General features: G+C 53.1%; 7 protein-coding genes across 7 annotated transcripts; 4 read left to right on the top strand and 3 right to left on the bottom strand.

Moving 5' to 3' along the window:
- Nucleotides 1–14: 14 nt before the first annotated feature.
- Nucleotides 15–1,118, top strand: PG986_013713 (uncharacterized protein; the record flags this gene model as incomplete). The annotated part of the gene is made up of 1 exon (XM_066849935.1): nt 15–1,118. The coding sequence occupies one exon, from the start codon at nt 15–17 to the stop codon at nt 1,116–1,118; it is 1,104 nt and encodes a 367-aa protein (XP_066694078.1).
- A 2,480-nt stretch (nt 1,119–3,598) lies between these two features.
- PG986_013712 (uncharacterized protein) lies at nt 3,599–5,097 on the top strand (the record flags this gene model as incomplete). Its single annotated transcript, XM_066849934.1, has 2 exons — nt 3,599–4,228; nt 4,294–5,097. The coding sequence occupies 2 exons, from the start codon at nt 3,599–3,601 to the stop codon at nt 5,095–5,097; spliced, it is 1,434 nt and encodes a 477-aa protein (XP_066694077.1).
- Nucleotides 5,098–6,369: 1,272 nt separating this feature from the next.
- Nucleotides 6,370–8,344, bottom strand: PG986_013711 (C6 zink-finger PRO1A; the record flags this gene model as incomplete). Its single annotated transcript, XM_066849933.1, has 4 exons — nt 6,370–6,833; nt 6,863–7,768; nt 7,830–7,916; nt 7,969–8,344. 4 exons carry the CDS (start codon nt 8,342–8,344, stop codon nt 6,370–6,372), a joined length of 1,833 nt encoding a protein of 610 aa, XP_066694076.1.
- Nucleotides 8,345–8,351: 7 nt separating this feature from the next.
- Nucleotides 8,352–8,645, top strand: PG986_013710 (uncharacterized protein; the record flags this gene model as incomplete). The annotated part of the gene is made up of 1 exon (XM_066849932.1): nt 8,352–8,645. One exon carries the CDS (start codon nt 8,352–8,354, stop codon nt 8,643–8,645), a length of 294 nt encoding a protein of 97 aa, XP_066694075.1.
- Nucleotides 8,646–9,352: 707 nt separating this feature from the next.
- On the bottom strand, nt 9,353–9,628 carry PG986_013709 (uncharacterized protein; the record flags this gene model as incomplete). Its single annotated transcript, XM_066849931.1, has 1 exon — nt 9,353–9,628. The coding sequence occupies one exon, from the start codon at nt 9,626–9,628 to the stop codon at nt 9,353–9,355; it is 276 nt and encodes a 91-aa protein (XP_066694074.1).
- An 11,991-nt stretch (nt 9,629–21,619) lies between these two features.
- Nucleotides 21,620–23,444, bottom strand: PG986_013708 (Acyl-CoA N-acyltransferases (Nat); the record flags this gene model as incomplete). Its single annotated transcript, XM_066849930.1, has 5 exons — nt 21,620–21,754; nt 22,006–22,117; nt 22,280–22,590; nt 22,884–23,059; nt 23,435–23,444. 5 exons carry the CDS (start codon nt 23,442–23,444, stop codon nt 21,620–21,622), a joined length of 744 nt encoding a protein of 247 aa, XP_066694073.1.
- Nucleotides 23,445–25,315: 1,871 nt separating this feature from the next.
- On the top strand, nt 25,316–25,883 carry PG986_013707 (uncharacterized protein; the record flags this gene model as incomplete). Its single annotated transcript, XM_066849929.1, has 2 exons — nt 25,316–25,490; nt 25,726–25,883. 2 exons carry the CDS (start codon nt 25,316–25,318, stop codon nt 25,881–25,883), a joined length of 333 nt encoding a protein of 110 aa, XP_066694072.1.
- Between the last annotated feature and the right edge of the window lie 493 nt (nt 25,884–26,376).

Below are 26,376 nucleotides of genomic sequence, written 5' to 3'. Positions count from 1 at the left end.
GATCCTCAACCACAATGGCAACTACGTCAGAGAGTGACCCTATAGGCTTAATAAGACTCCCGAATTTCCTCGGCAAGACCCACCTTCATATGGCTGCACGGAGTGACGATATCGTCATTACGCGGTTCATATCAGAACCCGGAGCTGATGTCAACGCCAAAGACTTCCAATGTCGAACACCACTGCACGATGCATCAGAGAACTTCGCTGCTGCTAAGTTGCTCCTGGAAAATGGAGCTGACGTCTCCGCTGTTGACAACGTTGGCCGGACGCCACTTCACGAAGCCACAAGGTGTGGTGATCTCTCAGTCGCTAGACTATTGCTGGTAAATGGTGCTAGGACCATGGCCGTAGACAACAGCGGCCGCACGTCACTACACGATGCATCACTCTTCGGCCATCTCGAGGTTGTCAGGACTCTCCTGGACGCGGGTGCTGCCGCCACAGCAGAAGACAACGATGGTCAAACGCCGTTGCACAGTGCATCGTCCTTCGGTCATTACGAGGTTGCCGAGTCTCTCTTGGAAGCGGGCGCGGATATCTCGGCCGTAGATAAAGCCGGCCGGACATCATTTCACGAGGCAGTGAGATTTGGAGATGCTAGCCTTACAGAATTATTCTTGGTAAGGGGCGCCAATATCTCCGCCGTAGACAACAGAGGTCGGTCACCATTGCACTACGCCGCGGAAGGTGGACATCAACGCTTGATTAAAATATTGATTAAACACGGCGCCACGCTTGACGTCTCCGACAGCCATAGACGGACACCACCAGACCTAGCTTGGGATCCTACAGCCTCTAGGAAGACAATACAAGGGATTGATGATGGGCTGACAGATAACGCCGACCGATCAGATGACAGCCAAGGCAATTGCCATACCTTTCTCGATGATGAAGTCGGCAATGACGACAGTTGCAGCGATACCAAGAGTTTGATCCCGGCTGGTTTTGCGAACACTTCCACCAACAACAGCTCGTTATCCAGCAACAGCATTCAACTGGCTGTCTTGCACCTAGCTACCGTTTTGTTCGAGGAGAGTGAGCTCCGTATCCTTTTGAGTCAGCCAATGCCAAATTTGGTAAAGAGCGATTCGTCAGAAACTGCTGCCGGCATCTAAAGAGGTTCGGCCACTCACTCCAGAGTGAGGCGAGTGGCGACTTACAGAATCAGCTCGCAGCCTTCATCCGACAATATGCAAGCCAAATCGCAGTTGAACTGGAGGCGAATATGGTATTGCCTGATTACACGAATACAGAGGGGAATGCGGGCCATTTACCTGACAGCTCGGGTCATTTGACTAGTTGGACAGACCCCCCGTCTATCATCAAAAACGAGGCCACCAAGGCCGAAAACAAGACCCTAGACACGCCCAAGGAAAGGCGTATAAGTGAGGGTCAGATCGGCTCCAAGAGTGGATATGATATTGATTACAGCAGTGGCGAGGATTCAAGCCAAGCAGAGTCGGACGAATCAGATAGCATCGTCGCATTCCCTGTTACCACTGTAGGGGCTTCTAAGGAGTTCCTAGTTCCTTCCCGAGCTCTAGTCATGTTGCGGAATGACCGCAGAGAATGGCTCGACTCAGACCGCGGAATAAACCCCAGGCGGGCAATAGAAAACATGATAGTTCAGTCTACTGAATACGAAGGTGAGTGTTTCCTCTTCCACTCAAAACCCTAGCTCAAGCCCAAGGGCCTTCTTTCTAACGTGAAGACAGCTCCTTCCCCCATCTCTGGCTCAAAAGAAGGGAACAAAATTCCACATGGCCTTCAGAGAGAATACTTGATGAATCTGCTTCCAAGCGAGATTGCCAATGCCTTGTCTGTTATCCCAGCGAGTGATATTTGGACCTCCCGCACTCAGGATGATTCATTGCCGAATACGATGAAGACTTGGGTTGAGGGGAAGACACAAAGGACCTGGATCTGGTGGCCCCTGACTCCACGGAGGCGCGTGTTACAAGACGGGGAAGCCCGGATATTCTGGCGATGTGTAAGCTTAACCTCTGACCACTTCAGCAAGGGACTGACACGCAACAGAGCTGTGGTAGAGTTTTATGGCAAGAGGTTTCTAACAAGGATTACAAATTGGCGAAAACGCTAATGTCACTTCCACGCGAAGACAAGGAGAAATCAAAATGTGCTAATAGGACAAAGATGTCAGGTTGGAACACATTTACTGGCCATCTATTTCTTTTTTCTACCTTGAATCCGGGGGATTTTGCTAGCCAAAGGTATTCGCCAGCTGCAGTTTCCTTGACCACAACCTCGACCTCATGGACACAGCCTTCAGTCCGGTCCGGAAGCAATCCAGCCACAGACCCGAATAACGGAACTCCATCCTCAGGTACGCGGCAAAGTCCCGATCCGCTGGCTGCTCCAGCGCAACAAAGTGCCCCTACTCGCAACTGGGTGTTGCTAGGGGTACAGGGGCAAAGGAGGACTATAGACCCCGCGGAAATACCCATCGGCCAGTGGACTACTGATCATCAGTTCTTCAAATCGTTGAAGGCCTCCTACCGCCGATACCGTGGAAAGCTGCGATTGTGGTTCTCGATCTGTCGGCTGCATTACTGTGAAGTTGTCAAGGTGATCCAAACCTAAGACCAGAACCTTGCACCCAATAAGCTAGCTAACATGCTGCAGTTTCACCGGTTGACACTCGATCGCATGGTCCGCGACCACTCTGACCTTCCCACTCATGATGAGTACAGGTACAGACCCAAAGTACCGGCTGCCAAGAATCCGCCTATCTCGCAACACATGTTTGACGTTCTCTTCAATGCTTGTGACATCGGCTGCATCCGTATACTGCCACACGACTGCTTCCAACCTCCAGGGGGCATGGACCAGCTCGAACGCATACCCAAAAGGCTCCGGTCATTCCAACGCGACATGACGGAGAAAATTTGGGGGCTTAGCACTGTCTATGATGTCTCGTTTGCGTATGTTTCTTTCTACCACTGCCTCATGATTCTTGGACCTTTGGTATTTTATGTGTGCTGGATGAAGTCCTTCCCTCAGGACTTGCAGAATGCCTCGGTTCCTATGTCACTTATCCTGGGGGCTTTGTCGCTATTCTGGAGTAGTAGTGGGATATTGACAAGTAAGAAGATGGATTGGTAGAATATGCATGTAGAGAAAGGAGGTACTGTGGAAGTTGGCATGGTTTAGCTTATATGACAGTCGAGGTTGCAAGCTGGTACACGCGTCGAGTTACTAGCAGGCTTAGTCGTGTTTGATAGGGATGCTTAGGTGTTGATAGTGATAGCCCCCTACCGTTACCCAGGGCAAGGCCAAAGATAGCAGATAGTTGCTCAGCAAAGCCGCAGTATCTGGCAGAACGCGTATTGCACCGCGTCAACCCAACCCCTCAAGCACCCCATGAGCTCTTCCAGCAAAACAAAGCACTGCCCGCTCTTAACAACACACACCTTTCGAGTCCCAGAGAGAACCTAACCGAACCTTCTTCAGTCTCAACCAAAACAATACATACGAAGAAAAAGCTATACTATACACCGCACCAGAAAAGAACGCACCAAACAAACCAAACAAATCCTGGCCGTCCTGGAGTCCATCCAGAGACTAAGGGAGAGCCATGGCAGGTCAGGGCAGCAATGAAGACAATGCATCCGAGGTACCACTATCGGAGAACACCACCTCGTCCTCGTCATCCGGATCTGCCGGCGACAACAACAACAACAACAACAACGTTCAGACCAACCATGTCCACTTCCATTGTTACTACCACACGCCGAAGGACCAAGCCCGCCAGAAACGCGGGGAACGTACTGATAAGAAGCAACCCCGCCCGAAAGATCAGGATACGCCAAAGACTGCATCATCATCCTCAGGATCGTCATCTCGTGCCCATTCTAGTTCAAGTCGTCAAGCCTCTGAGCACCCTTCAGTCCTCGAGCTGTTCGCTTGTTGCCTCTGCCTGCCCTGGCTCTGGTACAGCCCTACAGGTGGACGCCCCGATACCTACCAGTGGTGCCTTCGCGCCGAAAATGTCCGCCCCCGCCGACGACGACGACGCGCCGGTAGCCGCTCTACGAGGACTCGGACGACGGCTAGCTCAACTTCTACTTCTGACAGGACTTATTCGTCCATTTCGTCACGGGCACCCAGGCCACGAGTGACAGCCCACGTGCACGTGCATGTGCCGGCCAAGGAGCAGACTCCACGTTCCTCCAGGAAGCAGAAGTCCGGCAGTACAAAGGATCCAGTCGATCCAGTTGAGCCAGTCAAACCAGTCGAACCCGTGGACCCAGGTAAACTTACGGTGCCAAGTCGCGAAAGCCGACTGAGAACCCGACGAGTCTGCCCAAGACACAACAGACGATCGAAGAAGCCGGGGAGAGCGATGCGACTAAGAAGCCGAAAGAAGTACCGGGGACGAAGCAGAATGACCCAAAAGAAACGGAGGGGCAGGTGCAAGAGGGAGGATCGGGCACGCAACCGGAGCCTGAGGCTAAGCCTGAGCCTGAGACGCCTAAGCAGACCACAACCAAGAAGGGCAAGAATAAAGGCAAGGAAGTTGTCACCAAGAACAATAGCAACAATGAGGCAAGCGTCGCCGGTCCGAGCAAGCCAGCAGCAACCGCACCATCACAACCAGCCACATCCGCAGCCCCGTCCTCAACCTCCAACGGCGGAGACCTCGCTACTGCCCCTCAGAGCGAAGTCGATAACGCCACCAAAGGTGGCGATAATGCAGTGAGTGCCCCCCACAGCGGCGACCCAAGCGCAGCTTCGCCATCCTCACCATCCTCACCATCCACCATCGTCCACAGCCGAGCTGACTCCCCTCTCCAACTCGACAGTAACCATACCCATCCCGACGACCTCGTCCCTCTCGTAGGCGGCTGGCGCGCCTCCTACGCCGTACTGCAGAGGGCTGCTCGTGCCACCGCCGGCGATCGTGGCGAAGACGCGGCCAAGGACGCATCAAAAGCAATCCGCAGCGGAGACGGCTGTCCTGCTGGTGAGAGCGTGAGCGATGGCGACCAAGAAGATGATGACGACGATTCGTGCACCGACCCGAGAAGTCTCGCCCGTGCCTCTCCGGACCCCAAGTGGTGCGTGTCGATATGATACTGAGGTGATCATATGGGAACATGAATCCTTGGCTGAAATGGGAGGGACGCATAAATGAACTGTTGGACTGCTGCCAAAGCCTTTGGCAAATGACGTGTACTGGATGAGGCGCATTTGATATGGATCTTGAATACACAGTGCTGGAAGAGCCCCAACGAGAAGAGTCTTAGAGGGGCGTAGTTGGTCGCCAGACGAGCCTGTGTACTGCCGGTGACTACTTACCATATCGACTTAGATAGGGAATCAAGATATGTACCAAACACTGGAAGATTAATGTAAAGTAATGATTTACCCTTACACATGGTCTCATCAAATACAGGCAACCGACGGTGCTCTCTGGGCTATTATATCTGTGTGATGTACATGAGCGACTGTGACCATACATTTCCCGGGGACAAGGTGGCTGGAAGAAAGCCAAGTCAAACATGAAGGGTTAAGAACAAAGGCCAGTTCCTGCTCCAGTGTATGATTAATAGTAGAGCAGAGCAGAGTAGACAGTAAATCAACTATATATATTGATGAGGATGAGGATGAGGATGTAAATGCAGAAGCCATGATGGAAACCAAGCCAACAAAAAGGAAAATGGCCACCCAGCCCACCGTAGACTATCTACGTACGGGGCATGTATCTAACGCCGAAAGCCGAAGACGCGATGATGCAATTCATGATGTGAGAAAACCCCGCCTGTCCGATCCTCCATGGGATCCCCGAAGAAATGAGTAAGTGCAAAGAGCCGACTGGTTCCGTGCATCCCGGTCTCCCTCCCGATCCCCGCCCGAACCGACCTATATCAAAAAAAAAAAAACGCCGCCTGTCCGGACCTTATATCATCACTATGTAGAGCAGTCCTCCTTCTCGTTCGCCTCCGTGCCCGCGGTGACTGCTTTCGTTTCATACAATCGTCTCCGCGTGAACACATGCTGAAAGGGTATCACTGAAGCCCACCATCCAAATAGATGATGAGCCCACAATTGCCGCCAATCGCTCAAAAGCACTATTGCCACCGTGTAGTAATGCAGGAAGTCTGACCGCCAACCGACGCTGAAAGGGAAAGTGCACAAAATGAGTGGGGTATAAGAAAATAAACAACGGTGTGTGTCGTGTACGTATGTGTGTGAAGCAAGTCGAAACCCAGATGTATGTGCGGAAATGAGGAGTTAGGAGATGAAGTGGGGTGTGGTTTCAACGCAGCCAAAGCTGTTTGCCGTGTTTGCTGCTTTGGCTGGCTGTAGGTATCATCTTCGATGAAGAGATGGGCTGGGGCGCCGCTACGCGCAAGCAAAGTCGAGGCCCATGGACTGGGCGACACCCTGCCAATCCCAGACCTGAGTCCATTCGCCTTGGTCCATAAGCTGCCAGACCATGGTCAATACCTCCAGAAGCAGATCGCAATTGCGTAGTCCAGTGTAGCCCCGGACAGCCCTCACAGCATCCTGGACCTTGGATCGCTGGGATGGCGCAAAGCTAGCACAGCCGATAATGAGGCAAGGTATCAACAGCAAGGTCTGGACAGGGTCGCTAGGCTTGAAGGACTCCAGAATGGCCAGGGACTCGTCCACCGCGACAGTGATTCGGCTGTCGTGATGAGGCGGGTAGCGAATTGGCTGCGGCGAGTCCGCACGGTGCGACGATGATGCCGCTTTGTCGGCAGTCGGAGGATCAGGGTGCACGGGCGATGTGGGAGATAAAGGCGGCGAGTTTCCCGAGCAAGTGGTAGCTCCAAATGATTGGCCTACCGCGACCGGCAGCGGCGACGATGACGATGGGGGTAGATGGTCCTGAAGAGGTAGACCCACATCATCTGCTTGTACAGCAGTCCCACGCGTTCGCGGCTGTCGCCAGGGGGCCAGTGTGGAGTCCAGTCCCGGATGGCCGCGTCGATTTCGGCCGCACGGTAGAGCGACGTGTAATCGACTACGGGGTCGATCTGATTCAGGATGTTGGTCCGGATCGTATTCCGAATGGTGGTGATTTGAGTGAGGTACTTGAAAAGGCCATCGGAAACCCCAATGAGTCGAGCGGGTTCAATCGTCATCCACGGTTCCCAAGTCTCGAGGGCCAGGCGGGGTACTTGGACCTGGGGATAGCGAATCAACTCGTCGGCAAACACGTAGAACTGGAAGAACTCGGTGATGAAGATAAGGAAAGCCGAGTCATCGGGAGGCGAGTCTTGGATGAGGTTCTTGTACGCCTGCAGATGCAGACGATGCTCGCCATTGTGGCTACCATTGGCGATGGACTTGAGCAGTAGGCATAGCATCTGGCCGTACCGGACCGACAGGTTCACTGTCCCATCGTCCGCTTTCCTGCTCTGTTCACGCCCGATATCCTCATAGAACGTGTGCATGGCTTCGTTGTGGTGGAACTCAGACCTTGCTTGGAGGCTGGCCTTGGTGACCCTCCCGTTTGATTCAAGGATCTTGGCCCCGTATGGCGTCTCATAATCGATGTGCTCGCTGGCCAGGGATAGGATCGAGTGCATCAGGCCGCGATGTTCAACGGCCATCTGGAGTAGCATGTCCTTGAAGGCGTTCTTGTGTTGACTCTCGACAGTCAGAACGCCGCTGAGGTGATTGATGTAGTGATGGAGGAAGATCATGTCCTCGGGTGTCTCCACTCCCTTGAATATGGGTTGTAGGGTGATGAGAGGGAGGCTCTTCCGACGCTCTGTATCGTGGGCATTAGAGAGGGACACTGAATTGCTTGGTCAAGGGACAAGGTACCATACCTTCTTCGGCCTTTTCTCTCCCGCTCTTCCAAATCGTCTTCTCGTTGTAACCCTCGCACACGACAGCATTCTTCTCGCAGTTCATGCCTTGCCAAGGGTTAGCCAGCACACAATCAATGACATGCTTCAACATGCTTACATCTAGGCTTCGCTTCATCGCACTTCTTCTTCCTCTTTCGGCACGTTATGCAACCGGTCTTTGACCTGCCCTTGGCAATCTTGTTGGCCGAGACCTGGGGTGTCAACGGGTGCTTTCTCGGCCGGCCTCTGGGTCTCTTAGCCTTGGCCACAGTTGTCACCGTAGTGGAAGCGGGCCTTGGGGTCCGTGGTGCTTCCTTGAGGTCGTCCATATGGAAATCGTCGTCCTCGACAGGTTCCATCTTGGGGACCGTCAGCACATCGTCGGAATCCTGTTCCCAGTGCACGTCGTCCCCAGCATCATCGTGTTCCGGCCCCTCGCCGTAGCCCGTACCCCATGAATCATTCGTACAGGAGGAAGTCGCCGAATGAACCATGTTGGGCATGCCACAATGCGTCGTCTCAACCAAGGGCATGTCTAGCTCCGTGCTGATTGGCGAGAGCTGTCCGGTATCTATTCGTGTTGTCGTGGCGGTATTCGTCGACCAGAGGGATGCTGAGTGCATCAACATGGAAGAGTTGTCTTCTGAGGTTGAGCTCTGGCTGTCTGTCCACGATAAGCCCGACGGGTTCCGCACCATAGGTATTGATGAACAGTCCATGGCTCTTGAGTGTGTAGAGGACGAAGGTCTCCTTCGACCCAAGTCGCAGCAGAAGTACAGTCCTCGCGGAGAATGAGGAGCAAAGTGAAACAGAGAACCGGAGGAGCTCCTCGAGGGAGCGTGGCGTTATGAAGTGAGGATCAGATATTCCTAGCCAAGGTCATAGGCCCACTAGACGAGAGGTCATGCAGGAAAGGGTGGGGATGGCTAGAGCTGATCAACATATGGGGGGCCGATGATCCAAATCGAACAACAACAACAGCAAGGAGCGCTGCCCGGTTTCCGCCGCCAGACACGACAGCAGCAGGGAAAAGGGGGTGCTCGAGACAGCAGTGCAGGGTCTCGCTGTAGCGGCGATGTGAACCGATGAAGAAAGGGTTCGGGCGAGCAGAGGGGTTCAAGATCAGGGTAGTAGTTGTGATGGGAAGAGGGTCTTATTCTCGGGCGATGTGTGTATGTGTGAATGTCTGATACCATGGGTCCGCTAGCGGAAACAGAAGAGATATCGACGGGAGATGCACATCGCTGCCCCATCTATGTACTAGCGACCGGGGTGTATTCGAGGGCGCAGGGTTGGTTCGTTTGGGCAGGACGACAAAAGGCTTAAGAGATGATGGAAGCGACTTGCTCCACCCCGAGTCCCCCTAGGTCCAAGGTCCTACTGGGTCCTGGTACATGGCAGAGGTGGGCGACAGGCTAAGGCAGAGCAAAGCAAGGTATGATGATACTTTAGACAACAGGAAGTGGAGGCGGAGGAGGGCTGGACGGAGGAAGATGGTACTACTATCGTGGCTCCAACGTGCCGTAGGCCGAAGCCATGTATTTGATGGGGCGGGAAAAGGCCTGTGATGGACTGGACATGGACATGCTGGCAGGCAAGTTCGTTACATGGCTGTTGTCTGTGTCGTGTGTGAGGACAGGGCAGTGAGAGTGGGCGACGGGGGCGGAAGCAGGACTTTCCTGGCCTCTCCTCTCTCTCCCTGGTCCCTCTCCCAGTGTCTCGTTTCGTTTCGCACCCCATCGTTCATGTCCGCTCTGCGGTGCTGCTGCTGCCGCCATGGCTGGTTGAACTGGTTACGAGCCAAAGAAGAGATTGACACGAGTCGAGCAGCGTGCGTGAGTTGAGAGACATGGAGAACAGGTAGGTACAGTAGGTACCGTAGGTACATACCCCCTACATGCCCGCCGGAGAAGGAAAGTGCAGAGTCGTCGACTGGCTGGGTAGGATGCGCTGCTAGTGGGATGGATCAAAATGTACAGGCAGTAGAGTAGGCAGGCAGCAAGTAGCTGGAAGACTGGAAGAGCTGCATTGCACTTTGCACTTTGCACTGCGTCGGCGGTGGATGTGGAGGGGATGGGGTCCAAGCTTGGCACCTATCAACCCATGTCGCTACCCTTGCAGCCATCGTCGGTCCATCTTAAGCGCTTCCAACCACTTACTGCTCTTAGCGTTCACTAGCGGGACCCTGCGAGATACCCTGCGGTACATCGCGATACTTGCCCAAACCACCCGGCGGGTCGTCGAGAGCCTCGAGAGGTACAATGTAGCTTGCATAACACACTCATCAGTCTTTTTTTGTTCTCTCTTTTTCCTTTGCGCTGGCCTTCCTCTCACTCCCTCCCTCCAAGACATCGAGGGCCATTTCCTCCGACGACGCGACACTGTCTCTCCAGCACCTTCAACCTTGGCCAGCGCCTTGTCGCGCACATGATTGTGCATGGTATTCAACCAAAATTCCATGTTGATCCGCATCGCAAATGTTGAGTGGAATGGGGACGACGAAAACAGGGAATCAAATCTTGTCGGGCCACATTGACATAGTTTCGATTCGTATCATGTATGCTGTGCGCTGTGCAAATTGGCAAACAATGCAAGAAATAAAAGAAATAGAGTGAAGGCAGTCTACCTCAACGTACATCGTCCTGCCACACAGCAGATACTATCTGATGAGGCTGCCGAGCTACTTTGGAAAACAGTCCCCCACCCCTCAGAAACGACCTTGGTAATACCAAAGGTGCGTGCGCTTCCTGAAGGTGTGGTGGTGTCGTTGGTAGCAAGCAGTAGAGGAGAATAAAAGTGTCAAAGGCCGATGGATGGCACGAGCCAATTCAACTCCCTCCATGTCGGCGCTTCTCGGTCAATCAATGGCGCCGTACGGGTTCGGCCACTCGCCGAGGGAGAGAGCGAGCAAACGAGGTTCTATCAGATCTGTCAGTCGGGTATCATACGCCACCCGCCTGTCTGTTGCCCGTCTGCCCTTGTCGCTGCAGGCGCAGTGCATCATATCATCAATCATAATCAAAATCGTATTTCTGCCTCCGGCAAACATGAAGCAATCTGGATAGACAACTACGGCACTGCCCATTTATTTTTAAGACATTGGGCCATATGTGGTTGCATGCAGCCGTTGATTTGATCGGACAAAACTATCGCTGCCCCGACCCTAGCAGAGGGGTTGTGCATTGCACTTGTGTTGCCAACCTTTTGGTTTTCTCTGTTTCCTCTGTTCTCGCTTGTCTGGAGAGAAGCAGGTGATGGGGGTGAATGGCGGATGATGATGAGTGGGGGTGGATGGATGAACGATGCATACTTGGCTACGCCTCCATGTTGAATACGGGTCAAGCCTAAATGCGAGCCGTTGTAGTGGCTGCAGCAACGTACAGTACCAAGTCGGAATCGCACCGGAGGGGTGATTACATGTTATGCATGCCGTGCCCAGCAGAGAGGTGGTGGTGTCTTTTTCCCCGCGTGGCTGGACTGATGTCACCGCGCCGGCAACCAATGCTGGCCCCTCGTACCCTGCCCGTCTTCCACTCTGGACGACTGCAGGTCAGAGCGCTGTTGTGCGACCATGTAGGCTCGTATCATGTCACTTGGTGGTGTCCTGGGAGCCAGGGCTGGCCGATAGGAGGATTAAGTAATGACGGCTGACGCGAAGAGGAAGAGAGAGAGAAAGATAAAACGAGTCCAACTCCATACCTGCGTCCGCATGTCTCCAGAGGTCTCGGCCCGAACCCGTCAGCAAACAACGAAACAGACCCGACGAGCTGATTGAGCGAATGAGCCTGCGCCGCAGAGGTTAAGCTCATCAGGGTGCTTATCGGATGGCTATATCAGGGTTGCCCAAAGCAGATGCCAGATGCGACTCTCTCACAATCTCTCTGGGCGCCATGGTTGGTAGCAGCATGAAAAGCCGGTCATGCAGTTTGCTAGGAAATATCATGCATGGCTGCATCTTCGGGTTGTGTTCCCATCAACCCAGCAAGCAAGCGAGCAAGCAAGCGAGCAAGCAGTCAGTCGGAGACAGGAGACAAATCTTTCCACGATGGGATTATGCGGTTGGCTATGGTTATTGCCAGCCACGCTGTACACAGCACAGCGCAGCATATCGACCATCGTCATCTTTCATCCCGATATTGGTAGTCCGTAGACACGACCCTATATTTAGAGGTTATGAAGGTCTCGTTTGTTGGCTGAGTGCGGTCTGTGCATATATCTTCCGGGTAGGGAGCGAGCAGTTCGTTCAACTGGTATGGCCCAGTAACCGTGAGTGCGGGGGGCGCTGGAACTCGTCTGCGGCTAAGACGGGCAGCCGGGCCAATGCCGAGGGGGGTGTGTTTGATGGTGGCCCGCCTACATAAACGCCAGTGCCAATAAGACAATTGGAAGTACTACTTACTAACCACGCGCACATACACACAGATAATGTTGATGTTGTTGAAGGTATTCCAAGACCTGCTTGCTTCTGTGGCGTGCCGCCCCCATGCGCCTAATTCGATCTTGAGGGATTCCAACATGAGGTGCTGCGGCATCCATGCCACCAGGGACGGGGATGGGTCGCTGAGCAAAAAGCACCCAGCACGGTAGGACGGGAGCCAAATTAGGCTCGGGCTCGAGCTGGTGGTGGTGGGAGGGAGGTCGAACTCAGCACAGGGCACAGGGCACCGGGCACAGGCGGCTTGCTGCTGCATTGCACAGGCGCCCGTTTCTTTGCAGGGCTGGCACTGGCCTTGCGGGCGCGGTCCCTTCCCTATTCAATCAGTAATAACGGGGGCCTGGACGGACTGGGGGGCTGCAAATGGGATGGAACAGGGACCCTGCGCTAATCTTCCCGCCGTCACCCGTTTTGATAGGTCTGTCTGTCGGTTTGGTAATACCTCACATGTACTTCGGCGTTTGAGATTGGCAGTGGGCTATCGAGTTAGCAACGACACGGCCGGCGCGCCATCTCATCACATCGCATCACATGGCGCGGCAGGACCAGGACTCGGCTGTCGCTACTCGAATTGATCAAAGATCATACCTTATCTGCTTACATATTCTTGCATTACTGTGTACACGTAACACCAGATCTCCAACGCCATGTGGATGTGCAAAATGCGAAAAGCCCATGGCAGAGAAAGGTAAGGTAGAGAGAGATGCATGAATACCTGCTGGCCACCTGGATGAATGGCATGTCCAGCAACCACCGTCGGCGCCACGTAGAACTGTGCAGATATCGAATGTTGGCGCCGAAAACATGGGTTCGGGAAGTACCCAACTGCCTATATCGGCTGCAGATTCACCCGGCGCCCGACTAACATGCGAAGTACCTACTCCTGCCAGCATACCAACAAACACCTTGCGAATGTTTCACGCTGCCAACCTATCGAGTTGGTCGAGTGGGCTTCGTTTGAACGCCGTCTGCATTGCTTGACTCAACCTTTGAAATTGTTACAAATAAGAGCTTTCAACCCCTGGAGATCGACATCATGGGGGGCTTGGCCTCGCTTCAAGACTGGCGCACATTATCCGACGCGACTCTGGGTTCGACATTGACCCTGGCTGACTTCCGGAGAGCTTTCGCTTACGGCATGGACTTTCAGACGGATTTTGTGAATGGAGGATTGGGATCACTCATATCACGAAGTTATCGATAATGCTCAGCCGGTACGTTGTGTGCTATCCTCAAAAGCTGTGTGGCGGACTTTATTTTGCTCTTTGCGCCAACACGTAATGGAGCCCCCACGTCGCCAGGTGCGTATGATGTATGTAGCATCATCACTTGAGGAGATAGATCTCGACAATCTTCCGGCTGGTACACCCTCTTCCTGGGCGTGGCTTTCGAAGCGGCATACCCAACGCGCTTCGCTCCACAGTGCGACGCTGCTCGGCGCACATCCAACAGAGAGTAATGGACCTGGGCCAATGAAAACGCGCTCACGTTGGAGCATACCCTACACTGTACTGCAAGGCTAGGAAGAGGTGAGAGGCCAGGTGAGGAAAGTAGAAGGGACGTTACAATTGGGTAGGAGGTAGTCCTCCTCTCTGGCAATGTCGCGGTTGCTCAACCCAACTTCCCTGGTTCATCTACGGAAATGAGGTATGCACAAGGAGAATACTAACACACGGCTCTCGGATCTTTTCCAGGGCCTGTAATGACGGACCCCAGAATTGGCGAGGGGGTTAACCCGAGGATATTTCGGAACTGCTGGAATCCATTTCTCTGGAACCCCACCAAGGAGATTCACTTTATACTAACTTTCAGTACCAGTTGATGCAAGGACACATTTGATCCAGCTGATCGTATTGCTGGAGGGGACCAGCACAGTACATGTATCGAAGTAGGCATGAAGGAGCAGGACTACTGCAAAACATACCAACTAGGACCAGTCCCTAGTTAAAGACAGGGCTATCTTATCAACAGAAAGGAAGATTGATCAATCAGTGATTCGCATCAAAAAATTTGATGGACTGCAGTCATAAATGGTCTTGGTATTGCTGGTACTGCTAGGGGCATGGGATGAGGATGTATGCACCTCCTGCCTGGGATAAGGTGTGTAACCCCAGTAGCGCAGTTTTAGGGCACGCGCTAGTCTTCAAAGGCCGGCTACAGAATCGGCCAAACACCGACCCTCATCTCCGCACTCTCTGTCTGTCTGCCTGTCTACCTGTCTCTCTCGATCTCTTTTTTTATGGCCTTTCGCATACGGTACCAGAGTTCACATACGAGGGTCAAACCGTACGACTTACTCTGCGCAATGGCGTCATCGCTGTGATTGCGAGCCAATCACCCCGTAAACAGGACCCCTCCTGTTGGCTCACTAGCCTGGGACGGCAAATCGGAGCAGCTACGGGCATGCCTACATAATCTGCAGGACACTATTCGAAACATAAAAATCTGTATGTCTAAGACTGACCTTGGAGGAGGGCACACTGATTGATGGATTTGCATGGGAGTGGCTCGGCAGAGACGAACGGTTTGCCCCAATCAGGAAAGCCATGATGGCAAAGAAAATCCGACTGCGAGTCGTCCAGAGTGAATCTGGGGTTCTCGTGCGACATCACGGCTACTGACAGGCCAGGATTAACACAGACATGCTCAAAGTCGGTCACAGGGTCGCTCGCCCGTACGACGAGACGCCAGAGCCTCGTGCAACAACGCGGCACGGCAGGCATCGAGTGAATGCTCCTGCTTCACCGAAATGCGACAAGGGAAAACTATTTGCCCTGGCCAAAATTCCCTTCGTTCAGTGTGTGCTTGACACATGGGCATAATGCGGGTACGACACGCTTTAAGCTTCACAATACCTCCAAGTCGACCCGCAACCCTCCATCTCCAACACAACATGGCTACATGCGCATACTGTACAGCCAGGTCGACGGCAGGCCCAACTCTCTCTTGCTCTCAGCGCCCTCACGCCGCACCGAATCACCGATCCCTACTCGTGCCGTATAGTAGTGGGATGGAGTCGCTGGAGGATCCACGGAGGCCCACTCCTCCCATGTCGGCCTATATGCACATGGTGCATGGGGTGGGAAAAGTGAGGGTTGAAGATCAGTTGCAGCTCCAACCACCAACGCCCGGCATCCAGAGTTCTCGGTTCTTCATCAAAGCCCTTTCCCTTTAATCAAACACGGCACAGGCCCGGGCCAAGTCGCAGTAGTAGGTCGCTCACTCACTCCCTCACTCAGGGTGCTATGTGGCACTCCATCCCGTAGGACCAACTCCCATTGGCTTCCGCAGTGCTGTCACGCTCACAACTCGCCTGCAGGATCATGTTTCACGGCTTTTACATAGCTGACTGAGCTTTTTGCTAAGATGGAGGTGACGGAGAGCTGACGGCGCCCTCTAGCACTCGGCCGAACTGGACGATTTGGAATCGGCAGCATCCAATGGAGTCGATACTGAAGTTTCTGTGTTTTTGATATCCCATGCCACCCTGAGCAGCGAGCGCATCCACTGCTACCTTGCACTTGACTGAATAAGACCAAATGGCAGTCTGGACAAAATCCTAGTTCGACTGGGCAGTGACTGGGGCCTTCTTAGTGTAAGTCTGGTAGGTACATGCACCAGAGTGGCCGAGCTCATGCAGTACTTGAGAGTACCCAGTGGCTGCCCCTCTATACCCCTCCTCGCCGGTGTTTCCCCATCACGGAACCGGTCTTGTGCAAACAGTGGTTATCATGTCTTGAAGACCTGTTTATGTGAAGAAGCAGCCTTGATAAATCAAGATTATGGGTTGTGGCCCCAGGCAGGCCCAGGCAGTCCAGGCAGGGTGGGCTACAGGCTGCAATTAAACTGCTTGATACAGCTGCTGTGGCTCTTGATCTTGTATTTGATGGCTGTGTCTGCGTGGTGTGGTATCGTGTGGCCGATATGCTGCGACCTGCAGGCAGCTTGTAAGTGGGCGAGGCCACTCCACTATTCGAGGTCACAGTGCTGTGCCTTCGGCTGTCTAAGAGCTAAGACGCCGACCCACTTTCAAGATGGCCGACCTTGGACCTCAGACCTCAGACCTGAACCTCAGATACCTACTGCACCCACTCACGATGCCGCCGTAGTGGTATGCATCATGTAAGAATCTCACTGCTGAAGACCTGCTACATACCTAGCCTCCTTTCGAGATGTCGTTACATATTCTTTTTCGCCCATACTTCTCCGTGCCCTACATATCCACCCACCTTGCAGGCAGACACACGACGCTTCGAAGGTTTTTTTTTTTTCCTTCTTTTTCTTCCTGCGCTCTCTCTTGGCTTGCCGCACTTACTGTACAGTGGGAGGTGGGTTTCACCCCGAAATGGCCACGACGAACACATCCTCTGGAGATCGCCATGCCGTAACCCATTTCGCTCTTGACTGCATTATGCTCGCAAAACAGAGTTCATGTGCTGGCCAATGTCCTATCCAGTTCATCGTCGCATCTTATAGGTATGTACCTAATAGCATAGCAGACGCCTACTGCACAGTACCTCCATTACCTAAACACGAACGGCAGCTAAATAGCCCACCGAAAACTCCTTAGCCTCACCGCTGGGATCTTTCGTCAACAATATCTCAGATTAGCTCATGTCGCTTTCGTTGGAGGGTGGAGCGGACCAACCTAACCACCTTTCCTAGCACCGTCGCCGTATCTGAACGCTGCAGAGTCCATCTATTTTCAGCTCACTCTGGCACTATCTCGCCGCGTCAAGGCCGCGCAATTGTGGCTGTTTAAGTCTGCGGCTGAGTTTGCACAGCACCGTGCAGTTTTTCGCAGCGCAATGGGGGCAGGACGTGTATGGCTTTACCTCTGCTGCGCTCTGCGTTGCCTTCGCTGCTGCATTTGGACCGCGGAGGCGGGCAACGTGATGGTGACCTTGTTCGGGGTTGATCCTTGATCCCTCACCGCGTCTGTGCGATTGACTCCAAATATACCCTTTAGGGCTCCCGCTGTGGATTCCGTCGCCAGTTAACATCAGCATCGTCGAGACCCAGCCTGCCCCAGGCTGACCACCTACCAACGTCCAGCCTGAAGCCAGCCTCTCTCCGTCAGGCCTCGCGTGGACTCGTCTAATCCCTAGTCCGCTGCGCCGGTCGCTCTAGTTCGGACGAGAATCCTGTTCCAAACCTTCGGTGCTCATCGCCAATTGCCCATAACTGGTCCAGAAGTGATCTCTCCAAGCGCTTCTTGTTTCCTAAAATGGATTGGCAAAAGATCAATACGATATGGGAAGGGTGAGGATGAGTCTGGTGTCCACAGTTGGGCAAGGTGGCCCTCGGCGTTACGACAATATTCACCCCTGTGACTGGTTAAAGGGAATCTCGTTGCAGCGATTACGAATCATCGCAAAGTCCCGGAGGCGCCGTGCTGATCATCATCCAAGTAAGTCATGACACTTGTATGTACGCGTACGTGCTCGTCCGCGTCTTCTGGAAAACGCGGGCTTCTGACCGGGCCCGACGCCATTCCGTATCGCCATCGTGGCAATGTCGGCGCAAGTCCGATTGCCGACACCGGGATGTTTCGCGTCTCTGCTGATCTCCCGTTTTCTGAGGGCTGCATCGCTGGGCTGTTCCAACCTTAGCTGGGCTTGTACTTTACCCGGTGACTCCCACACAGAGTGCTAAGAAGATAGTTGAGGACCCTGACTTCGCGAAAGTTGATGACGTGAGCTACGACCAAGTTTCTTATCCTTGCGATATCTACCCTCTGTCTATCACGCTTATCGACAGGGTTGATCCCCGCGATTCCTTCACCGCTTTAGGAAGTTTTCCAACGGTTAAGGCTGGCGACGCGTGCCAACAGGTTGATAGGTTCAGAGGCTGTTTGGGCAGGTACTTTCTGGCAGCCGACACCACTCACTGGACAAGATACAAGGTCGCGCAGAGACGGGACAATAAAGACTTTCCACCTGTTCCCCGCCTCGCCAGAAGCTAGCTGCTTCCCTGCTTGCTCACACATTGGAACCCCAGATCTACAACGTTGATCGCGATCTGAAGCACCGCCAGGCACAATGGTAGTAGTCATGCGCTGCCAACCACGCTTCTAACCTGGAAAACGTCTTCTGCGTATCTTGTGGGCCAGTGCTTTCGGCCAGAGATTAGAGTTGAAGCCTGTTGAGGAATGTTCTCTGGCTCCCTCCTTGGCCTTGTCAGTTGGTAGTAACCTGCACGATTGGCGGTGTCTATCTTTTGGTTGCATCTGTTGTGCCAGCCCCACGGTATCTAGCTTCGAACTCTATCGCAGATCAACCAACCCTTCCCAATCTGCAGTTAGCACAAAGTCGTCAACTCAAATTTGACCTTGCTCTGGCCGTACCGAGTGACTTGGATGTACCAGTCTTTACGAACCCATTGCACCGTCGACGCGAGCTAGGGTACTTGACAACACCCTTACCACAAGCTTCTACCGCCCGTTCGAAACTATAGGGATCTTCGGGGCTAATTCGAGGTCTATAACGGTCACGTCGTTGCCCAAACTTGGAATAGAATGCCTACTTACGGCCTGCCAGCCTTCAGCTTTTCCCGAATTGAATGTGCGCCATGTACAGCAAGCATTTGCCGGTCCCAGTGGGATGGGATGAACGCCACCCAGCTGCCCGCGAGTAACCCTCCTACAAGTTTCATGGGCAAAGAGCTACGTGGGGAAAGAAAAGCCCATCATATGATTATCGCTTAACGCAACCCTGGGTTTCATCCGATCTGGCCCATTGCCGATTCCTCTGGTCAGACCCGACGGGTATGGCGTGGCCCAACGGACACCCATGCCTGCAATATCATGCCCTAGTATGCGCAAGGAGGAAATCATATGACAAGAACAATCACAACCGCTGAATGCGCCGCGGTCGAGTTGCACCAGTCCCAAGAGCGCTCTGCTTGGTGTTGCTCCCTTCGACACAGAAGAAAAATTGAAGATACGCATGTAAGCTCAATCGGTCATTTCTTGTAGAAATTCAATCGAAGAATTGACATATTATTGACAGGGTAGTTAATTGGGTGTGCTGGCGCTCAGGAGTTTGTGTGCTGTCAGGCACCTAATGCCGAAGCCTTACCTCATCGTGACGGAGTAAACAGAGCCGTTTCAGGTGGTTGCCATTTGCGGTAGCAACTCGAGCGCGATTGCCTAATTGGTCGTCGGGCTTCAAGGAGCAAGTGAATCGGCTGCCCTGGTGTTGTTTTCCCCCTTCTGCTATATTAAGACTGTGGGGTTCATAAGAGACTCACACAGACGAAAGGATGATTACTGCGGCGGAGAATTTTCAGCGCCTTGTGTAAAGGGGGTACGCCCATCTCTTTTGAACGGCCAATCAGGTCAGCTGCTGCAGTCCGGGGAGATAGGGGTCCCGATACGGGAGTTGCTATTCGTGGAGGCCGACATTGCTTTTTGCTTAGTGATGTGTTACCTCGGGGTAAAAGGGGCGAAACCTAGACATACTGGGCGAACAGGTCTTGCTCAGACAAATAGAGGCGAGACAAGAAACCCTCACGCGCAGTGAAGAAATGGCTGAAAACAAGACTGTTTCGTCGTTCAGGTCTGACTCTGCTCGCGTCATCCTCGTGGTGGCGCGGTGTCTCGTCTCGGCCTGCTTCCAATGACAAGCGCCACAAACAGGGTATAGGCACACGAAAGCTCTCCGGCCACGCTCATGGTGGCACGGCATGAAGATGCGGCTCATTGTCTGAGCGACCGCAAAACAGGAACCTTGGTGGTTGGTAGCCTATTACGTACCCAATTCCTCAACCTATTCCGGTAGTGGGCGTTCCTGTATCCTTCAGCGCATCTGACTATCCTGTATCTTGTGCTAGGGGAAGGGGATCAACCGTCGATGTGTTGGCCATATCCGAGCCGAGAAAGCTTATTTTGTGCAGTGAGTGAGACCTCTTGCACTCGGTTTGTTGTTCACATTGGGCTGGTGCGTGGCAGTCAGAAACCCCTGAGACACGTTTGGAGAATACCGGGGAGTACTTGCTGATTACTTCAGCAGCAGCGATGCCCAAGCATGCACACAATAGTCAGAGAACACCCATTCATGGCCGAGCTAAGCCCTGTGCGGTCGGCTTTATACACAGTTCACACGCATCTGTGTAACGTTACTCTTACGCCCTATAGGGCGTGCGCTCGCCGTGTCTCACCTGCTGGCTTAAGTAAGGGAAAAGCCAAAAGCAAATAACGGAAACGCACCAGGGGGCGAGCTGGGACGACTGACGAATCAGGGACGGACACTGCTGTGACAAGAAACCGGCGTGATGGGAACGGCAAGTAAAGGGATTTGCAAACTCTAAACCCAATGGGCTTACTGATACATAAAGCAATCTGAGCGACGTAATATCACTTGTTGTTGCCTTACCCTAATAACCGAGCTTCGTCCGGAGCTTTTTTTGCCATGATCAGATCAGGCTCAGAGACTCGGTTTCGTCTTACGGAGACTCACGCATATGCACACAAAGAACAGACTCGGAACATTGGCTCCGCCTCCAAGACCACGGCAAAGCTGGGAAATGTTATTATGCTGACACCGATATTGACTGATTGTTGACCGTGCCCTTCTCCCGGAAGCAGGCCGAGACACGGAAACCCGAGGTTTGTCTTCATTAGGAATCTTGCAACCATCACGCACGTTCGAAAAGGGTATTATCGGTAAGCCAATGTCGTACAGACGAAGAACTCAAAAGAAATATTGATGGCCACACGGCGGAGCGGAGAATCCGGGGTCACCACCACCACCACGTTATAGACTTTGCTGATTCGAACTTGCCAACTGGGCCCCCGTATTAGCTTTTTTTCTTTTTTCTTTTTCGGTCCTTTAGGAGTCGGCACGTACAACGGGCCGATAGGTAGCCAAGTGTTTGGGAAATTGGTAAGTGCATGGCTACATACAGCACATGGTGGCTTATCATATGTGTATTCGGTGGATTTTGTATCGGAAAGCACCCGCGTCGGTCGCAGCTGACGTTTGCCCGGCCAACCGACCTACGTTGCTTGCACACACATACACAAACACACACCGGCCCCCCTTTACTAGCAGCCCCTTTTTTTAGTTGATGCAGGGCTAACGATGACTGGCATGAAACATAGTGTGCTGCTGTGTCTTCACACCCAAGGGAACGCCGACGGAATATTCGAAGGATGACACGAGTTACGAGCCGTCAAAGTGCCGACCTGACCCTGTCCCCCCCCCAATCTTGACCCCCTACCGATTCCCCCTGAGACCCCCACACTGATAACCTCTGCTACGTGAGTATAGCATTGGAAGGGCGGCAGTGTGATAGGAGGAGAGAATTCGCTGGAAGCGAAGTCCGATTCCAATCAGACGAGGGCTTTACGTAGACAGACCGCCGTGCACCACCATTCCTTCCCTGTGGCGTCCGTGTCGAACCAGGAGTTGGGACGCCGCTGGTAGACTTCGTAGCCGCGCCTCATGTACCAGTCTTGGTTCGTTACCTGTGATTCTCGTAAGTAATTGAAATCAAAAGAAGAGAGAGGGTGCGTGTTTGCGTGAAGAGAGAACCCGGTCAACATGGATACGCCACTTTGTAAATACGCACTTGCACACGACTCTTTGACACAGTTCAGAGAAAGAAAGGAGGACTGATGGAAGAAGGCAGACAACCATGCGGGCTTCGAGGGCTTATAATAGCAAAGAGGGTAGGAGGAACCGAGATAAGGAAGGGATAGAGAAGAAGCTAGCTCACCTTTTGGATCGGGCGGTTCAGTGCAATGCGGCGCGGGCTGTCGACCGCGACGTCCTCGTTGGAGATGGTGTCGAGAGTCATCGTCTTGGCTCCGAAATCGTCCACGGCCATCCTGTTATACCCGGAAGAAGGTAAGCATAGTCCTTCATTAGGCATAAACATGAAACGTGTCATGAAGGAAGGATGGTGGGTTTGGTCAGCTGACCCGAAGCAAGTTTGAAATATTCTTCCCCCCTTTCAATGTCAATAGGAGAGAAAGAAAATCTGAGCATACCGTTCGCACTCGGCCACGGCCGCACCACCGATTCCCACGCCCTGCATCGCCTTTGAGACGTAGAACGTCGTCAGAGAGTACACACCGTCAGCGGCCGACGTGCAGAGCGACGGGTCGGCATGCCAGCCGTCGAGGGAGATGTGGCCCACTGGGACAAAGTCGTCACCGGCGGCCGCGATGTCCGGGTGCACCGCGTGCGGCCGGCCCAGGATGCTGCGGGACGTGTCCCGCAGCGGCGCGGCCTCGCTCGGGAACTGGGCTTTGTGGGCCGCGAGACGCGGTGCAGTGTCTGGGTGGGCGGGGGCGAGGACCTGGAGAGAAACTCGTAATCAGCTTTATTGGTCGGGCACCGCTGCATAAATAAACCGGGGAAACCGTCATGTATATGCGTTGAAGATCCGGGTACCGCAGGGAAGAGGGGCGTCATCATGCACATGCAATGCAGTGACACTCCAAAGGGTATCATCGCCGGTGGGGAGAAAGAAACAGGACAGGGAAAAACGGAAAATGGATGATGCAAATGCACAACCAGCTCAGCATCAGCATCAGCATCCAAGGAAAGGGAGAAGAAACTCCTTCCCCAACAAACACACACTCAACTCACGATCCAGTGCAGACCGATCTTTCCTGCTCGCTGCAGCGGCCGCCAGCTCTCGGCGCCGTCCTGCTTCCAGCCGCACACCACGCGTTGCAGTCTCATACGCTCCACGTGGTCCGGGGAGTCGGGGTCCCACGGCACGAGGGTGATGGCCGGCTTCTCAACAGAAGTGACGTTCCTCCCTGGGTGCCCGTCACGTCAGGGGTCAGGACGGTGGTAGCAGATGCCTCCATACCTAGGTATGTAGCTCGCTTAGAAAAAACGAGGGGAGGGTCGATTAGAGGAGACGACAGGTCAGCGCCAAGACAGTATCTGAAATATTCAGGGACTTTGCGAGCTAACATGAGCGGCGTATGATTGTATAGTGTAAGCACTGGGGGCTATTTTATAAATGCCCACCGGGGCTAACACCCCGTACTTTCGTGACGATGCTCCATGTGGAGCCCGCGAGAATTGTGTGCGTGACTCATCCGGCTTCGGCCGATTCCCAAAGGCGCGAACGACACGACATTTTACATGTCACGTGACAACGGACATTCGGAGTCCCCTTTTCTGACCAGACTCCATTGTTCCAGGCTCTTCTCTCGGGATTGTTACCTCCCTATGTTCGAATGACGTTTTCATGTGGAGAGGAAAGCCGTGTGAAGCTATGTCCATAGATTACATTGCCGCAAGCGGGCAATTCCGGTCCGGTCCTTGGCCAATGGAACTCGGCTTCGGCTCGGGCTCCAAGCTAAGTCGGCCAGCAATGCCAGGGAGGTGTCGACCGAGCCGAGAGCCGGAGGCGGCGTCAGATCGAGTCTGGTAAAATTGCCGTGATTGTTGCGATGCAAAGTTCAACTTACCTACATCTGGTACACTCCATATTTTCATAACCGGGACAACATAACGCGCCTCACCAGTATGAATACTTCAAATTCAAGCCAATGCATGTACTAGTGTCGGAAAGTCTAAGGAAAAACGGGAGAGGACGCTGCTTGTAGGTAGAAGGTAAACATGTTATAAAATGGTTAGCCACTGCCGACTCCAACACGACCCAGGTTCGCGACCGGCAGCCGGGTCAGGCCGCCTTGCCCAAGATCCCGATCCTTTCAGCGAGGTATGTGCTTACTGGTCTGCGCGCACACGCTCGCTGAGTAGGAGACGGTTAATAGATGATCGAGGGTGCGAATGCTAGTCGGTTGGAGCGGCAAGGGGTAGATGACCGAAAAATCTATGCCCCAGAGGTCAGAAACGGGAGGTTAAAGACCTTATTAGTTGATACGAGAACGTTCCATTGGTCTCAAGGGCTACTTGAACCCGAGGTCTCCGGTAATTCGTTGACAGCATTCTCCTGGTGTACCAACTGAGCCAACCGAACAATTGAAATGATTTCAGGCAATGGAATTGGCCATTGCTGGAAGAATTGTTTGTTGTTAGTATCTATCAGGCCTTGTGCTTCAGTGACTACTATCCAGGGCTTATTGATAAGCACCGTCAAGGCACCAAGCAATCATGAAATGGTGACAACGACATATTACTGTCCCAATTGGGCATCCAAGAACACACATATCTCATTGATGCCGCCGACACAAGAAATGATAGGTAAGCAATCCATAGGCCCTGAGTACATGCCAGCTTCGCTTCTTCTTTTCATTGATTCAGCTGTACCAGGTGTGACCGCCCGCCAATCCATACTTTCTAGCAATGACTAACCAACTACCTTTGTAGGGAAAGCACCTTCTCAAGTCTTACAGCGCCTACCCTTCCTAGGTAGAAGGTCCCGTAGCGCTCGCCATTGTAGCCACCGGGCCTACTATTAAATGACGGCCACGTGGACTTATTGTATTGTGGCTCAGCAAAACGTAGTGCAGAATGCACGCAAAACAGAACCAGCGAGGCAAAAGGGTTGGCTAATTGGATAACCCAGCACCAGGTATAGCAATGCACTAGATCGTCCGTGGTAGCGTCACGACAGGACCAGGCCACTAGAAGACCAGTGTACACAATGGTCGCGAGGACGAGGCAAAGCCGGCTACAGTTGGGTTGGGGGCTTTGGGCGGAGGGTTCTAATGCCATAATGACTGTTTGCTAGGATCGGAGGCGTGACGATTATTGGGATTGAATGTCAATAATCTTGTGATCTGGGTAGAAGAGGCACGATTCTACTTCAATCAGACGAAAGTTCGCTCTGGGGAGAGTTTCGGAGGTTTCAATTGGGAATGTAAGCGTCTGATCGTATGTGGACATCAGGGTAGGGTGCCGCTTGTATTGTATCACTCACACATAATTCATCCATCCCAATTATGCTCCAAACTAAAAGTCAAGCTTTTCACGAGCGCATTTATAGGTTGCCCACTCTTAAGCAATATTCGTCCATGTCCGCCGACAGTCCATAACATTACACCGAAAGCAACCCGATACCTATAGCAAAAACCCGCTAGTCCGGCCCAGGCGACATGGGTTATCTGGGCGCTGATGGCGTCCGACTGGGCGGCCTAGCAGTGGACGCAATTCTCCCCCGTGAGGGTACTCCAACCGGCGATAACATCCAATTCTGCGCCAAAGTTCTTTATGCCCTACAGTGTCTTGTAGTTCACATCGTTGCTGGTGTAATCACTATCGTCGATGATGGTATGAGTATAGTCGGCAAGCCGTGCTCTTGGGACTATCCGTCAGCCAAGCTCAGAATGTTGTTGGGTTGAAACACAGGCTGTCAAGTCTAAGCCGTATCGAAGGCGTCGTGACCAGGTTTGATCGTGTGCGTGTCGATGGGGTAGATGTGGAGGCTATTGTATCCGGTATTGTCAGTCTTTCCATTCCGTTTCAGGGTATTTGCGTTTGCTATGCTTGAGATACGACTTACCAGATCATTATGCCGCAGGCCTCGAACAGGACTCACTTGAGATCGATCTCTCCCAATCTCTGGGTGTCGATAGGAGCTATTATCCACCGCACGCCGTCGGCACGTCGGTGCGACTCCAAGTTTCTGACCTTTTGCCTCAGAAGACGAGACCTTGGTCATAAGGAGACCAGAAGTAGGAGAAGTAGAACCAGTAGAAGAAGTAGAAGAAGAACAACGTATGACAACGATTGGAGGCCTCACATACTAACCAGAGCAGCAGCAGCAGCAGATGAGATACGTACTTTGACTTGGGAGTCGCTAAGAATGCAAGCTCGCTCTGTCCGCGTTGGTGTGCCTTGGTGAAGTGCCTTGGTGGTGTTTGCCTGCCATGCCCGTGGTGTATGGCTTGGTGATGCTCGCCTTGCCCTCCTTTTGTTCCATGGTGGAGTGCTTCAAAATCATGTCCCTACGTCCCTGCGTCCCTCGCGTCCCTGTATTCTTGTGCTTTTATACCGGTGGCGCTTGCGTGTTCATAGTGAGCTCTCAGCTATCTCATACTCTGATGCCTTTGGCGATATAGAAGTATAGATGACGAAGCAGAGGACGTTGTGACTGGGGAGAAGACTGGTGATGTTGCTTCTGGCGAGATTCGGGATCTGTCGTTCTAACTATTAG

The sequence above is a fragment of the Apiospora aurea genome (assembly GCF_038362705.1).
Source record: "Apiospora aurea strain CBS 24483 chromosome Unknown utg000009l_segment0_segment0, whole genome shotgun sequence".
Taxonomy (NCBI): domain Eukaryota; kingdom Fungi; phylum Ascomycota; class Sordariomycetes; order Amphisphaeriales; family Apiosporaceae; genus Apiospora; species Apiospora aurea.
Note: the sequence above shows the minus strand (reverse complement) of the source record. Positions and strands in the feature narration are given on the sequence as shown.